General features: G+C 35.7%; 1 protein-coding gene across 1 annotated transcript; it reads right to left on the reverse strand.

Annotated features, from left to right (window-relative positions):
- Positions 1–1174: 1174 nt before the first annotated feature.
- Positions 1175–15276, reverse strand: LOC110096432 (farnesyl diphosphate synthase 1). The gene is made up of 12 exons (XM_020822385.2): positions 15043–15276; positions 13610–13634; positions 13305–13417; positions 13109–13195; positions 4202–4318; positions 4026–4114; positions 3780–3831; positions 2847–2942; positions 2722–2766; positions 2523–2612; positions 2380–2451; positions 1175–1699 (listed from the first exon to the last, which is right to left on the reverse strand). Exons 1-12 carry the CDS (start codon positions 15172–15174, stop codon positions 1571–1573), a joined length of 1047 nt encoding a protein of 348 aa, XP_020678044.1. The 5' UTR covers positions 15175–15276; the 3' UTR covers positions 1175–1570.
- Positions 15277–16983: the final 1707 nt, after the last annotated feature.

The raw sequence follows: 16983 nt of genomic DNA on the forward strand, positions 1-16983 counted from the left end.
TGCTTGGTCGGATCGAGGACTTTCTCAAAAATACTTCTACTTACTCCACCATCCCTTATTTTTCTGACTACCCAGTTTGGCAGTTTATCCATAATGGAAAATGGATCCTTCCCAATTGTTTGGATAATCACCTGCTCTCCCTTATTAACAATGTGATTATTGATCCTCAATTTGAAAACCATATCTGGAAAGATAAGCTGAATCCTAAATTCCGAGACTTCTATGCCCAAATTTTTGACCATATGGATAATGTGCCTTGGTATAAACACATTTGGCATAAGAAGAATGCCCTTCGCTACTCTGTTTATGCTTGGTTGGCTTTTCGTGAGGGCTTAAAAACTGCAAATGTTCTTGCTACCCTTGGAATTATGGTGCCTAATACTTGCTGCTTTTGTCATACTGATAGGGAAACTACTACCCATCTTTATTTTGAATGCAGTTTCACTTTTGACATTGTTAAAAATTTATTGCCATAGACGCAACAGCATCTTTTGAGGCCAAATTTACACCAAATTTATGATAGCATATGGGACCAAGGCTTTAATGCTAAAACCAGAAATCAATCCCTTCTGACTGCATCAGCTACAATTTACTTTATTTGGAGAGCAAGGAATGATAGATTATTTGGTGGGGTTAATGAATGCAAAACCACAATTAAGGCTAAAATCAAGAAAGCTGTGCTGTTAAAGATGCTATGCTGGAAGTAAATCTGTTATTTCTGATCTCTGTCCGCTGGGAGTCGCTGTTTTGCAAGTTCTGGAATGTATAATTCACTGATGCCTTTATGCTGGTATTCCTGGCTTACTGCTTGACCAGAGGATTTTGCTACTGTGGGAGATAAAAATTTTGTTTGGACGATGATGAACGCTGAACTTGTTCAGCTGCCTCTTGGACGATCTTCTGGGCAACCAGAGGCTATGCTCATTCTATGACCCTATCAAATTTTTGACCCTTTCGAGATTATGAGCTTATTCTGAGTCCACGGCTTTTAGCCTTTTAGTCATTCATTTCATTTTTGAATGTATTTTCCTTTTCTTTAGAATCTATAATCTCTTTTTGTTCTTGAGATTGTTGGATTATAATTTGCTTATTTACTTACTTGTAATCTTTTTATGCAATGAATGGGCTTAGTGTCCCAAAATTTCCCAAAAAAAAAAAGTAAAAAGAAGGCAAATTAACTCTGAAACAACCCATCAACTAGAAGAAAATATTTATACATGGAAGATTGTCCAAAAATCAAACCAGGGATCTAAAGATAAAATTATACAAACGAATGTATGAGGGGAATACATAATGATACAAATAAAATTCTAGTGTCTCATCGGAGACTTCTAAGATATTAAGATTTCATTTGGGACGACTTTCTTACTGTTTTTTAAAGTAATTTTTTAGTACAAAAATTTTAATTTTTATACTAAAAAATTGTTTTAAGAGGCAGTGCAAAAACCATCCCAAACAAAAGCCTAAACATAGATGAAAAAAGACAATGAAAGCCTAAAAACAAGAATAAAGTGAGATGGTTTTGCGTAGCTGGAGCACTATTATCTTTAACGAGCAGGCATATAGAATTCTACTTCTGCCTTTTGTAGATCTTATGCAGGAAAGACTTGAGTACCTCCTGAACTTGTTTGCTTGGCTGAGCTTCTATGGCAGAGATTAGCTGCTCGTAGCTCGTCCGCTCGTACTCGGAAAATATCGCCTGAGGCCGGAGAAAAGCGAATAAAAAAAGAGAAAAATCAGGGATTGCTTCACATGAGCACGTTTACTAGTGAAAATCAAAGGAAGCCACTGATGAATCACTAAAAAGAAACGATAATGATAACTTAGAGAAAATTTCATTGTTTGGAAGTCTATATATGTAATACTAATTCTAGATTTTTAGTGAATTAATTGAAAAGTATAAGAGAAAGGCTGAGCTCCAAGAAAAAATAATAATAATTCGAATACCCTGCTGCACTGCTATCTTATGCATCCTTTTTACAGTTCTTCAAAATGGAGATTAGAGGAAATGATTAAGAAACTCCACATTATAGCCCCAACTTCTGCAAATGATACCTAAGAAGAATCATTTTGAGGTCCGAAATCCAAGGGTTTAAGTAAAAGATGAGATTATAGATTTTGACCATTGGAAGGAGTTTAGTTTTAGCTTTATTTTCATGTAGTGTTAAAGATATACAAAAATGAACTTCAGAAGGTATGCAAAGCTGACCCCAATATGTGCAGGGTTTGTGTATGTTGATTAAAAACTTTTAAGGCAATGATCATCAAAATTTTCAAAGAAAATCATTAAAAAAAGTTTGGTAGTTTAAAAATATATTGCAGTATATGTGTATAAGTTCAGACGGGTAAAGCCGAATCACTGCATAGTATGAAGCAAACCCGTAGATTGAGGTCATTATAAAGGGATTTGACTTTTGTTACACAAGCTGGATCAGACTTGCCATAGTTCTCCTGGAGAAACAGAAAAAACATTAAATTATGTATTTGATTAGAAAACAGCGAAATAATAGCACTGCACTTACTTCCAAAATTTTCAGTTGGTTTTCATCGGCTATTTCAAGTGCTTTTACAACAAGCCAAGAGCATTTAAAATCTTCAATGTCAGTTCCAATCTGCCAATGCGTAATACAAATATCCAAATCATGGATGCAATTTTCATTATGTTAAGAAAATGGGCCTGATATTTCACAAAATAGAATCATCAAAATAAAGAACACTTACCTTTCCAATGAATTCAGGATCACCAAAGCAGTCTAAGTAGTCATCCTGAAAGGAAACAATATGAAAGTAAACATTGAGTACACGATGCAGAAATTGCTGGCTTCTCTTGCATAAAATATCTTTACCTGTACTTGAAAGTACGTTCCCATCTCCACAAGAACTCTTTTGGCATCAACATAATTGTCCAAAGTTTCACCAGCCATTAACAAGGCACATGCAACCTTACAAATGTTAGGATTAGCATAAAGTTAGTTTTGTAAAGCAAGAAACGGAAACTAGTATGGATAAATAAGAGAAAATAGACATCTTAACCACAGAAAGACATGCTTGAAGAGATCAAAAAATGATTTAAGACGAATTACAAACAGCTAAATGAAAATTAAGAACTACCATTAATAGCCTCAGCCGACCAAGCAGAGACGCTAAGCCATGGGATTACATAACCAAATTGGGGCACCAAAACTTTTTAAAGCAGTACCATTAAATGAAGCTATGCCACCATAGTACCACTATGGTATAAACCTTCAATAGTTTACAAGCATTAAATTTAAAATTGGAAAAAAAGATACGGCTTGAATATCTCTAACTGAAATGTGCACCTACAAAGAATTACAACTATGAACCCTAGAAAGGCAGTACTTACATATAAACCTACAAAAAGATTACTTGCTTTCTAAATGAAGCTAATCATCAATTTCTTATTACGCTCTGCATATATCTTAAACTGGACGTGGATGATATGTATTGAAATCCACATAAAACCAAAGAGCTATGAGTCCTAATAGTAACTTCAGTGATTCTTGTCTGCTTAAGTGAACTATTGTGTCAACAATCCTTGCCCAACATGTGAATAAAGGTAATAGCAAAATTTGAATGAAACCTTCCATCTTAAAAAACTAATATTAAGTTAAATTTCAGCAGCTATCCATACATTCGATTTAATAAAAGATTCATGTTGTGGAATAAAAATATATCAGCACCAGAAAATAAACAGGTGATGGGCATTATCAAGCTAGTTACAATGGCATGGGTATGACGCCATACTCATTTATACTCACAGGAAGATAAAATGAATAATATGCTGTCTTGTACTGAACAATGCGATTGTACCTGCATTATGGTTCAATAACACAATATCAGAAACAAATGTAAGCACTTTAATATTACTCTTCAGGCAAAAAAATTTTTTTTTTGGAAATGTCAATCTGTTAATATTCATGAGGTACAAACTTCATGTGTAATGAATGAAGAGCTTAGTTGTTCGGATTCATTTTGGAAAAAGAGTAGCATTTTTCATCACATACACAGGCATTTTATATTTGGAGAGATCCTTCTCTCCTTCATGAGTAGTAATCAGATCCAGCATCTGACCTGAAGCTGTCTGGAATTCGACCTATAGAAAACAAGTAAAATATGTCACTTCTTGCACAAAAAAATACAATAAAATAAACTATAAGCAAATATTTTGGGAAAATTTTACCTCGTTGAACAGGTCTAGTAGATGAACATAGTAAGTTTTATCCCTGAAATGACGATTGAGAATCCTAGGGATGTGGTTACGAAGTATAATCCCATCATTTGCAGCAATAATACCAACCTAGGAAACGCTTAGGATTAAACCATCAATAGTTTCTTTTCACATGAAGTACAAATAACATCGCACTCCATCAATCGCGACAGAGCCTCAGTATAATAAAAGAATTAAAAAAAAAAAAACTTTATGCATGACCAAAACAAATGCCTGAAGCATTTATGAATAGTATATTAACTTTTATTATTATTAAACATGGAATTGGTATACCCCAAAAAAGTATCTGACATTCATTTATAAAAAAGAATATTTTCTTACTAAATAATACTTACATTATTATCAGAAGAGATAATAAGCGAAATCCAACCCCATTAAGTCCAAGAAAGGGCTGAGCCGTGTTACCGCCAAGGTTTTGGACGCTGAGGTTGCTCAAGGCGCACCTCTATACGCCTTAGTGGGTTGTGAGATTCCCGTCGAATCTGACGAACCTATCCCTCAGGAAGTCCAACCCATTCAGGACAGTATGTTGATGTCTTTCCCGATGATCTTCAAGATTAGTTATCTCCACTTAGAGACATTCATCATACCTAGACTTCATCCCTAGAGCCTCCCTCCAGAACCTGCCACACTATCGCATGAACCCTATGAAAAATGTCGAGCTTAAGAAGCAGGTTGATGAGTTACTGCAGCGAGATTTTATTAAGGAGAGTCTTAGTCCTTGCACAGTATCGGCTCTTCTTACACCGAAGAAGGACGGATTTTGGAGAATAAGTGTTGATAGCCGAGCTATTAACAAGATCACCGTCAAATATCATTTCCCTATTCCAAGGCTGGACGATATGCTCGATATGATGACGGGTGCCACCCTATTTTTCAAAATTGATCTCAAGAGTGGGTACCACCAGATTCGGATCCGACCTGGAGATGAGTGGAAAACTGCCTTCAAGACCAAGGATGATCTCTACGAGTGGTTAGTCATGCCTTTCGGGTTAAGTAACGCCTCAAGTACCTTTATGAGTATCATGACTCAAGTGTTGCGCCCATTTATGAGAAACTTTGTCGTTGTCTACTTTGACGACATTCTTATTTACAGACAGTCAATTAGCTAGCACTTGAACCACTTAAGACAAGTTTGTGAGATCTTAAGGAAAAAGCAACTTTATGCAAATCCTAAGAAATGTACATTCCTTGTAGATCGCATCATCTTTTTGGGCTTTATAGTTTCAGCCCAAGGGGTTTCCGCAGCCAATAAGGTGAGGGTTATTGTTGAATGGTATATCCCTCAGAACATCCATGAAGTCCGCAGCTTCCACGGATTAGCTACCTTCTATAGGAAATTATTCAAAATTTTAGCACTATCATATCTCCTATCACTGATTGCTTAAAGAAGGGTGATTTCCACTAGACCCCAGCGGCCAGCAGAGCTTTTGATGAGATCAAGCAAAAGATGGTGGAAGCCCCAGTGATGAGACTTCCTGATTTCTCCAAAGTCTTCGAAGTAACCTGCGACACTTCGGGGGTCGGATTGGAGGAGTCCTCTCCCAGGAAAATCACCCAGTAGCCTATTTCAGTGAAAAACTTAATGATATTCGGCAGCGTTATTCCACATACGACAGAGTTTTACGCTGTGATCCAATCTCTTCATTATTGGCGACACTACTTGCTCCCGCAAGAGTTTGTCATTTTATCGGATCACGAAGCTCTGCGTTATATCAACTACTAAAAGAAATTAAATGCATGCCACGGTCGATGGGTCGAGTTCCTTCGAGAGTACACTTATACCCTTAGACATAAGGCGGGAGTTGAAAATAAAGCGGTCGATGCTCTCAGTCGTCGTATGATGACTACTACTGAGATGAGAGTAGAAGTTGTGGGATTTGACCAAATAAGAGGGACTATTTGGAATGCCCTGACTTCAAGGAGACATACTCTCTTGTCCACAGGAAGCACACGCCTTGTGGACAATTTCCTATAGGAGGATGGTTATCTTTTCAAAGCCCAAAGGCTTTGTATCCCTAGCACCTCCCTTAGGGAATTTCTTATCTGGGAACTCTACGCCGGAGGCCTCGCTGGCACTTCGGTTGGGACAAAATTATCGAATCCGTGAAGTATCGCTTTTATTGGCCCAACTTGAAGAGCGATGTCGGTCGAATGATCAGTCAGTGTCACACCTGCCAACTGGCCAAGCAACGTAAGCAAAACATGGGTCTGTACACCCCTCTTCCTGTCCCTAGTTGTCCTTAGCAGGATGTTAGCATGGATTTTATCTTAAGTCTGCCCAAGACACTCCGTAGGAATGACAGCAATTGTGTTGTAGTTGATCGGTTTTCCAAAATGACTCATTTTCTTCTTTGCTTCAAAACATCCGACACCTCTCACATTACGAAGTTATATTTCAATGAGTTCGTCCGTTTACATGATTTACCCAAAACCATTGTAGCAGATCGGGATGTGAAATTCACTAGCTATTTTTGAAAAATCATGTGGATGAAAATGGGCACTAAATTGCAATTTTCCATGGCCTTTCACCCACAGACAGATGGCCAGACCGAGATAGTTAATAGGAGTTTGGGTAATCTATTGCGGTCTTTGGTTGACAAGCACATTAAGGACTGGGATTCCATTTTGCCTACTGCTGAGTTTGCTTATAATAATTCTATTAACCGAACCATGGGCCTAAGTCCTTTTGAAATTATATACGAGTTCAAACCTAGACAATCGCTAGACCTTATACACATGTGTTCTAGGTATAGAATTTCTGAGTCTACATTAGCATTTGCATCCCATTTGCATGAACTTCATAAAGAAATTGCACAACAAATTTAAAAGAGCAATAATGATTACAAACTATATGCGGATTTAAAACGATGATTTAAAACTTTTGAGGTTGGTGACTCCGTGATGGTGCGGATTCGTCCGGAACGGTTCCCGCAGGGAATAGTTAAGAAGCTGCATGCTAAGAGTGCTGAACCTTTCAAAATACTTAAGAAAATCAATGATAAAGCTTATGTAGTATATCTGCCTGCATAATTCAACATCAATCCCTCTTTTAACATAGAATATCTAGTTGCATAAGAAGGTCCTGATTTTAACCCACCAAATCCACTCATACAACAGCCTTGTGTGACCCTACCATGTGAGAACCCAAACCTACCTCCACTATCAACTATTCCCAAATCACCTATGGAAGAAAAGGTGGACTCAATCCTGAGTGATGATATCATATCCACAAGGGAAGGTGGATGAAGGAGGTACTTGATCAGGTGGAAAGGAAAGTCAGAGTCGGATGATACTTGGTTAGACCGCGAGGAATTGCAACAGATTGACCCAGATGCATTAGAGATCTACGAGAGCACCAGAGACACTTACTCGACGGAGTCGAGCTTTCTCCCACCCCGGGAGAATGATGGGGACATCAGATCATGGAAGGTTTATCAGAGATGTGGTCATCGATCTACGACCACGATTGAGTCATTGTATTTTTTATTTGTTTTATGTATTTTCTTATTTATTATGTTATATTGTATTTGCATTTTTAGTTTCCCATGGTACACTTTTATTAAGGGATGTTGTATATAAGGCCTAGGGGCATTGTCGTCCTTTATGTTTGAGTCATTGTAAGAGGCTATGTATAGCCCTCTTGTTCTTCTTTGCGAGTTAATGAATGAACGATAAATTTTCTTCCCTTGTGATTTCTTTGTGAGATCGTTTGAGCGTTTGAGCGTTTGAGCGTTTGAGGGAGGAATCCCTAGGAGAGGGAGATCGGATCACCCAGCAACCTTGGAGACGGTCGGGTTCGTGGTTCATTATCTTGTCTTCTCATTAACCCCTTCTTCCATCCTCTAGCAGCCGGCCAAGGTTCTCCCAAGCCTTGTTGTCGGTCACTTAACTTCCCCCCACCACCACCGGCTAACACCACATCCCACGGTCCCTTCCTTCCCGAAGCCCTTCCCCTTTTCTCCACTACCAACTATTCCCAAATCACCCATGGCAGAAAAGGTGGACTCGATCCTGAGTGATGATATCATATGCACAAGATAAGGTGGAAGGAGGTACTTGATTTGATGGAAAGGAAAGCCCGAGTCGGACGATACTTGATTGGACCGCGAGGAGTTGTAGCAGATTGACCCAGATGCATTAGAGATCTACGAGAGCACCAGAGACACTTACTCGACGGAGTCGAGCTTTCTCCCACCCCGGGAGAATGATGGAGACATCAGATCATGGAAGGCTTATTAGAGACGTGGCCGTTGATTTACAACCACGATTGAGTCATTGTACTTTTGATTTGTTTTATGTATTTCTTATTTATTATGTCGTATTGTATTTGCTTTATTAGTTTCCCGTTCTACACTTTTATTAAGAGATGTTGTATGTAAGGCCTAGGGGCATTGTCGTCCTTTATGTTTGAGTCATTGTAAGAGGCTATTTATAGCCCTCTTGTTCTTCTTTGCAAGTTAATTAATGAACGATAAATTTTCTTCCCATGTGATTTCTTTGTGAGATCGTATAAGCGTTTGAGGGAGGAATCCCTAGGAGAGGGAGATCGGATCACCCACAAACCTTGAAGACTGTCGGGTTTGTGGTTCATTATCTTGTCTTCTCATTAACCCCTTCTTCCATCCTCTAGCCATCGGCCAAGGTTCTCCCAAGCCTTGTCGTTGGTCACTTAACTTCCCTCCACCACCACCGGCCAACAACACATCCCACGGTCCCTTCCTTCCCCAAGCCCTTCCCCTTCTCCCCTTTCCCTTGCCTAATTTGGACAGATTTTGGAATTCAAATTCAAACAATTTGAAATTTAAAATCTTTTCTAAATTACCCACATCTATTTTAGGAAAGTTCCTAAATTAAATCTATTTGAATTTCAAATTCAAATTGGATTTGTTTAAACACTTTCCTAATTCCTAAACCTAAATTAAGCAAGCATGAAACCTAGCATTTAATTCCCCTAACCCCATCATGCCGCCGGCCCCTCCTCATTAAACTCCCTTGGATTTGTTTCCTAAAGCCACCTTTTCTATCTTGGAAAGATTTCCAAATCTCCCAATCCTCCTTGGCCGAAATCTCTTAACCCCCACACACCCTTATTTTCTTTCCTAAAGCAAGCATTGTGATTTGGAAATAAATACCCCTAGTTTCCTCTTATACTGCCGCCCCCTACCTCTCTTCATCTCCTCTTAATTAATTCCATGCATGAGGATTAATTAGAGGATTGATTGGCACCTCTTCCTCCACAAAATCTGAATCTAACTTCTCCCTAAGCCTTCATCCCTTGGCCGGCGACACCTTGTCACCACAACTTCAAGTTGAAGAGAAACTTCTTTCTCTTCAACGGAGTTCAAGATTACTAGCAATCTTTGGAAGAAGTCGCCATCTAACATCCATGAATGGCCGATCCCGACACTGACTACGGAATTGCCTACGACGAACACGGCTTCGTGCACATTCTCCATTCAACCTTCTTCGACGTCAACCCGAGAATCGACCATACGGTTGAGGACTGCATAGAACGCATCTTGGACACCTTGGTTGAAGTTATTGAAGAACAATTTGAGATCATCGAGTGGAGGATTGCAACCGATCATTGACGAAGGTTTTCTAATTTTTCCTTTTCTCGTATTTCTTAAGTCTAATCCTTTCTTGTGATTTGATTGTAGTCATGAATGACACGTTTGCTCGATTCTGCCGAGCTTAGTAAACGTAGGGACTTGAGTGCACTTCATTGTTTTCTAAATCTTATTGTTAGATTAGAGATTTTCGTTGAAAGCTACTATTTTGCATAATATTGTTTTCCTACGATATTTTGATGGCTCAAATCTCTTGATATGCAACTTAGCCTAAACGAAAGTGACCGCTCTTACGTTTTGATTCAACGTTTTATTTGCTAATAGTTCTATTTGTTATTTCTCTAATCAATAAGTTGTGCAAGCTCTTAATAAAACATTGCAAGCATTGCAGTCCTATATCACATCTTTAGTGAGAGTCTAAGTTCCTAAACACGTGCAGCTTAGCTGCATCAATTTCTTATTGGATGGCTCCCTCAGATTTTTGAGAATCTATTGAATCTATCCCATCAAGTTGAGAACTACATTGTTTGACCAGCATTGTTTTTGGTTGAACAATGTAGAGTGGTTTCATTAACTTATGTTTAGTATTCTCCAAATTATTATGAAATTATGAAGATGGTAAACATCTTTGTTCTTTCATCTTGATTTTTTAAAAAGGATGTGATTCTTCGCATGCTAACTACGTTTTCAATATTAGATTTTTTTTTTTTGTTACCTATTGAATCAGATAAACTTAGTTAAACCATCTTCTATTTTTTTTAGACATGTTGTTATATGTAATCTCTTAGAAGTCATTGTGCTACAGCATTTTTGTGTCATCCCTTGGGCTTGCATGATTTGGCCTATCTTTGTAATCAATTGAACCTTGGGAAATGCATAACTTCTGTAAATTGATTAGATTTGGTGCTATACTACAAGTCGATATCTGTCAACAAAAATCATTTGTAGATTATGGAAAGCTAGATTCCTCCAAAACTTAGGATAAAATGATAATGGGATGAAAGTACTTGCACTAACAAGAATATCTCCGCTAGCCTCATCATATAAAGGTACCTAATTTTTGAAGCTATTGGCCTTTCTACTGAGGTGCATGTTAATACCACAGTAGCATAGAGCATTATAAGCATGTATAAAACTTAACAAAAGCTACAGTGTTTATGAATTGCTCAAAAGAAATTTACTTATATGAACTGGACCAGTAGTTTGAGATCATAAAGAGATTCTGCCTGGGGTTTCGAGTAATGCTTTAATAAATTCGGAAGCTTATAATAACCTGACTATTGTATTGAAGCTCGAAGAAATTTGATAGCAAGCAAACATTCAAATTCATTTTAATATCAATATCATGATTTGTTTCTTAACAAGATAATTCCGTCACTCAACACCTAGTAGCTTGAAATTTTTATAAAGCTATTATAAAGTAGGCACTACGTATATTTTTGTTATTTCTTCCATTCTTGCTCTCTATTTTTTGTTATTTCTTCCATTCTTGCTCTCTATTTTTTGTTATTTTTCCTTCCGCATATGTGCATCTAAAAAAGTTCACAACTTTACAATTTACACTCAATATTTTTTTTTCTCAGTTTCTTACTAAAAACACTATTCAATCATGCACTTAATCCCTCGATACATTAGCTTTGAAATTTTCATAATCCTAGCAACAAAACCTCCATGAAATTCAAGCAGCATGACATACAACAAGAAGGGTCTAAAAATAATGTCATTATTTAATAAATTAAGACTGAGAATTTGTTTCCAAGATTGAAAATTTGCCAAAAATTCAGATTGGCATTCCACTAGAATTAAGATTAATGAGCAAGACCCAGTTAAAATTATCTGTAACTTTTGCCTATATTATTTGTACATCTATATGTGTACGTACTGAAACCTGGGTTCATCCTAACGATTGAAAATTGAATTGGTTAACTTTATAAGCTTGGAATAAAGTTATGAGGCAATATTAAGGCTTTCTTTGCGACAGCTTTCTTATTGCTTTATTTTTCAGACCACAACCACAATTTTTATTTGGTCACTGCTTTTTCACTGATTTTAAAAAAAATTATGTTAGGAAGTTGTTTACTACAACAACTTTAAAAAAAGTTACTTTCTCCACGCAGCTTTAGAATTACATTACAAAATGCTGCAGTCATCCCAAATGGACCCTAAGTCAAATTGCCAACCTATAACTAAGTCCTAGCTCAGAGTGAGATCAATACAAATGGCTTTAAGCCTTTAATCCGATCTTCAGATTAGGCAAGATTTGCTCAAAATTGTAATACACAAAACCTAAAGTATATGATGATTAAAGCTTTTAGCTGGCACCCAAAGTGATGACAAACAAGTAGCCTATCCTTGGAGTTCATCTTACTTCATTATAAGCTCTCCTCATATTCTCTCAAATTCTCGTTACGGTTTAAGCCCTAAGAGATTAAAGCCACTTATTTATTAGTTTATGTTTTAATACAGCTTAAAATCCATGGTAATTCCCATGATTTCCATAGTTATTAGTCTCATCTAAAGTTGAGTCATTTCAAGTATTTTCTGTTCAACAAGAATAAATGTATCTAGAGATTCAATAATTCATACTCATAAAACAACAACAACAGAATTTTGATTAACTCTAGTTGCATATGGGATTAGAGAGTCCTACATCACACATCAATAAGATGAAAATTTGGGGGGGCTCAAATGTTAAAAATTTTGGAAGATAAAATACTCTACTACTAGGGAAATTTGGGAATTTCCACGCCGAACGAGTGGATCATATGTAGCAACAGCTCTAACAAAATTGTGTCATATCAACTTTCAAAAGAAGCCAAATTTTGTGCTTACAAAAGCCAGCTGATCACCATTAACATCTTTAAGCCTTAATGAATCCAAAGAGCAATTGAGAAATGGTAAAGTATTGATCAGCCAAAAATGAAATAGGGCAGAAGAAAAAACGGAGAGATAGAATAAGGATATTTTAAAAAGTGAAAATAAATTATGCAATCAAAATAAAGGAATATATTGGTGCATTAAAATAAGAAATCATGTGACAAAATCTACTAAAAAGTTCTAGACTGAGCTTAGATGGAAGATTCCTACTCATGTATAATTGTACTTTGGTACTATTTGTCAAATCTCAAATGTATGGTACAACTTTGATAGTGTAAATATAAGGATAATCAATTATTGAATATACGGTGACTTGATAATAAGCAAAAAGCAAAATTTAAGAAACAGATACATTTAAATTTAGGAACGAAGATGGAGAAAAGAAATAAATAATGAATGGTTGGCATACCTTAGGTAATCTAAACCAGCAAGGCTGACCACGCCTGGTGTGAGAATTGTCCATTATATCATCAAGAACAAGAAAATATGCCTGAAGCTATTTTTGAAAAGTACACAGAAAACAATCCAACATAAAAAGGCAATTCACATTATAGAATATTAACTCGAAAAAGACTAGTTCAATAATAAGCAATCAATTTGCTTACCCATTCAACACACCAACCAAGTACACCTGCACAAAAAAACTCATCATCGCTGAGTTGGCCTTCTTTAAGAATTTCATAGCTATCAACAACGGAGATACCACGGTTGAGCTTCCCTGGAGTAAAATGAAACATTTTTTAGTACGCAGTTTCTGATTCTCTTCACCAGCATATGCAGGACAAAGTTAAACTTGCTAGGACCAAAACATTTTTTATGAATGTTTCTAAGAAAATAAGCTAATCCTTACAGAACAAAATTCCAGCTTAACATATTCATATATAGATTAATTTCAAAGCAAACTCCTCACCTCCTGGTACATTGTAGTCCAGCATCTGTTGCAAAAAGAATGATGGGTCAATAAGGATTGTAGTAGATGATGAATAATTGATATATTCAGACAAATCAATATACTTGGCAAGTAAACATTTTGAAAAGAATAATCACCAAAACAAGTCATGTGCAAAGGGAAAAATGAAATTCAACCTTACTAATCCAATATTTATTTGAAGGATAACAACCGCATTTAATCCTTATCATGAAAACAACTTCCAATTCCCATCTCGGCCACAAGGTACTGATATGACGAACTTAAGAGAACCTAAACTATTTGAAAGCCATCAACATTTTTATCACTAAACGCAACTCCAAACTTCAACTATAAAGTATATTATTTTTCTCTTCCAACAAACACATCTATGTTTTCCCTAACTTCTAGATTCAAACATTGCATCCGGGTCAAACAATAAGAATAAAATATATATCTCTGTGTTCAGAAAAGAATATTCCCCTGAAGCTTGCTTTAGTTTGTTTTAAAATCCAACAACACACATGCACACAACCCGACCCCCTCCCACCCCACCCCATCAAGAAATAAAAAATCAATATTTTTTAATATAAAAATAGCATCTTGTATCCTTCAAGTTTCATTGCTTTGGTAAACTACGAAACTTTCTCAAAAAGTTTCTAGAAAGATTCCATGAATCGACAATAATTACATCATTTTAAAGCACTTTGTTGAGAACATTCGTTCCATACTTTGATTACAGTAGTGGTTTCTCTTTCTCTATGACGCATCACTAAGTGGAAACGGAATTGTAAATTCGCTTACCTTTTCCAAAACAAAAGAAAACTGATTCTCTAGCTACTTCCAGAAAGTGACATATTAATAGCCCCCATCCTAGCCTAAAACATACACTGTGGTTCCACCAAGCCAAAAAAAGCGAAGAGTTTACCGAACAATGATGAGGCATGACGTTGAAAGTTATCTAAAATCAAATTATCATATTGCATATGCCTTTACATATCCTTACGGTTCTTCTGGATCATTTCCCAAAATTATCACTACATTTCAAACAAGACAGAAACAAGATGAACTCTAACCCAAAATTAAGCATAGAAATTTAATCTTTTTTTGGTTATTTTCAAAACTTGCAATTTTATGGTGAGATTGAAAGAACATTGCAAAAAGTAGCCACACAAATGCCAAGTTCTTTTCAAAACAACAAATCAACCTTTTCATTTAATGAAACCATAGCACGCTAATAATAAGACCTCAACTATATCCCTAACAACGAAAGTTATCAAATGTTGCACAAGCGACGTGCTGAAAAACCGCCTCGTCGATGTAATCAACGATAAAAAGCAAACCAGGAGAAACAAAAGCTAGAGCAAGGGATCAGCATTCTGGCTGTTGAAAATTGGGATGCAGAAGGAATACAGACTAGAATCAACCGATCATACCCTATCGATCCATTGCCGAGAATCTTCGGTGAAGCTGAAGGCTGGATCATCGAGGATGTCGGATTTGAGCCGGGAGTAGATCTGCAGGAAGTTGGTTTTCAGATCCACCGCCTTCCCGTTCGCTTCCGCCATCGGCGTTTGGAGAGAGAGAGAAAGAGAGGAGGAATATGAATGAGGCGAGCGAACAACCTGTGAACAAGAAGATAGGGAAGCCAAAGACGAATGGAATATGCCGAAGGGAAGTAACGACGCTTTATAGGAGAAAACGACGAAGAACGGTTGATCGGGCGATTAACAAGTTCCGGCTCACGTTGAAAGCATGGTAATTTCGAAAAAATGGGTGTATGCATTGAATATTGTAAAATTTTGTATGGTGCTAACTTTTTTTGTTTTTAAAATAATAAATTATTAATCTTTTTTATTTTAAAATTTTGCATGCTAAAAATAATTGTGATGATAATTATAATTTAACATTTTATATATATATATATATATATTTGCACCTATAAACAAATTAGGAGTGGAGTATATATGAAATAAAAAAGTATAATTTAGACTTCGTTTGAGACAGCCTTATTATTGATTTTTAAATCAGCTTTTAATTTTAGCATTAAAAAACTGTTTTAAAAAACAGTAAAAAAGATGCCTTAAAATGAAGCCTTAATTGAAATAGATCATTATAGTGAGTGAAGTATTATAAAATGTGTTCTTCTAAATAAATAAGAAAAATATTAATACAATATCATAAATATGAATAATGAAAGATGTCTCATATATTGGTATTACAAAAAATTTAAAACTTTAAAGTTGTTATTAGACAATAATAGATGTTAGTGTGATCACGATTTGATCGACAACTAAATAATCAGAGAGACAAGAGTCCTTACATTGGACAATAAATAAGTTAGAAGTTAGATAATAACAATCATTTGGCTTAATCCTTCTAATTTAGCAAAATATTGTTGAAATTATTGTTATTTATGATGAAATGGAAGGCATTGGTATGTCTAAATGGACGATCCCTCTCAAAGTATTGTATAATATTTTTTATGTTATCCTCAAATTATCTTTATTTTTATGTTTTTTTTATGCTTATATGTTTATGTTAATATTATCTTCAAATAAGGAGTGCCAAATTAGAGGAGCATCTAAAGCAATTGGGAGAGGATAAGGTCTAGTCGAGTTTACAAACTTGAAAGATAGCCAAAATTAACAAGTTTTGTCCATTTAATTGAATACAAGGGTGAAATTCAGAACAAAAATCAAGAAAAAATTATATCATAAGACAAGAAATCAAGATGTGTTGAAGGAGAGCTCATGATAATTTAGACTTATAATCATTTTTCTTCTTTGGGAGAGTTGTAAATTTTTAGGCTATAAATGAAATTTCCTTTCATTGAAGTTTTTATCTTCTTAATTAGCTATTTTTTTAGCATTGTTTAAATAGATAGAGATGAGCCAAATGAGAAATGAGTCGAGTGAATTCCTAGTAGATGACTTATTAATATATTTTGAATAAACTTTCAAAAGATTTATTAAGTATATTGTAATAAGAAAATTATCATGTATATAATAATTGAGAACCACATGAACAATTAATCAAAATTGAGCAAATAGGTTATCTAACTATCATGTCTTTTTCAACCTATTTTTTTACGTAATCATAGAGAAGTCATCATTTTGGATAGGCCACACCTTACTTTGGAGCTCTTTGCTTTGCACGGAAAATTATTTAAACTCTCTCAAACTGCTGTGATACCAATTGAAAGTGCTTATGGCACACCAAGAGTGAGGTGAATTGGTTATTTAAAAAACTTTTTGATATTTTGAAAAACATTTGTTTAGAAACAAACTTGATATGTGGAAGCATTAAAGTTATTAAAATGATTTAGAGAACATATATTATATATATATATATCTTATTTCAAAACAAAATTCAAC

This window comes from Dendrobium catenatum, unplaced genomic scaffold (genome assembly GCF_001605985.2).
Source record: "Dendrobium catenatum unplaced genomic scaffold, ASM160598v2 fragScaff_scaffold_323, whole genome shotgun sequence".
In the NCBI taxonomy this organism is placed as follows: Eukaryota; Viridiplantae; Streptophyta; class Magnoliopsida; order Asparagales; family Orchidaceae; genus Dendrobium; species Dendrobium catenatum.

Coding starts and splice junctions, on each gene's coding strand:
- LOC110096432 (XM_020822385.2), bottom strand. CDS start 15,174: ATGGCGGAAGCGAACGGGAAGGCGGTGGATCTGAAAACCAACTTCCTG. Junction 4,115..4,201: donor TACTAGACCTGTTCAACGAG/GTAAAATTTTCC, acceptor TGTTTTCTATAG/GTCGAATTCCAGACAGCTTC. Junction 2,943..3,779: donor ATTATTCATTTTATCTTCCT/GTGAGTATAAAT, acceptor AACATTTGTAAG/GTTGCATGTGCCTTGTTAAT.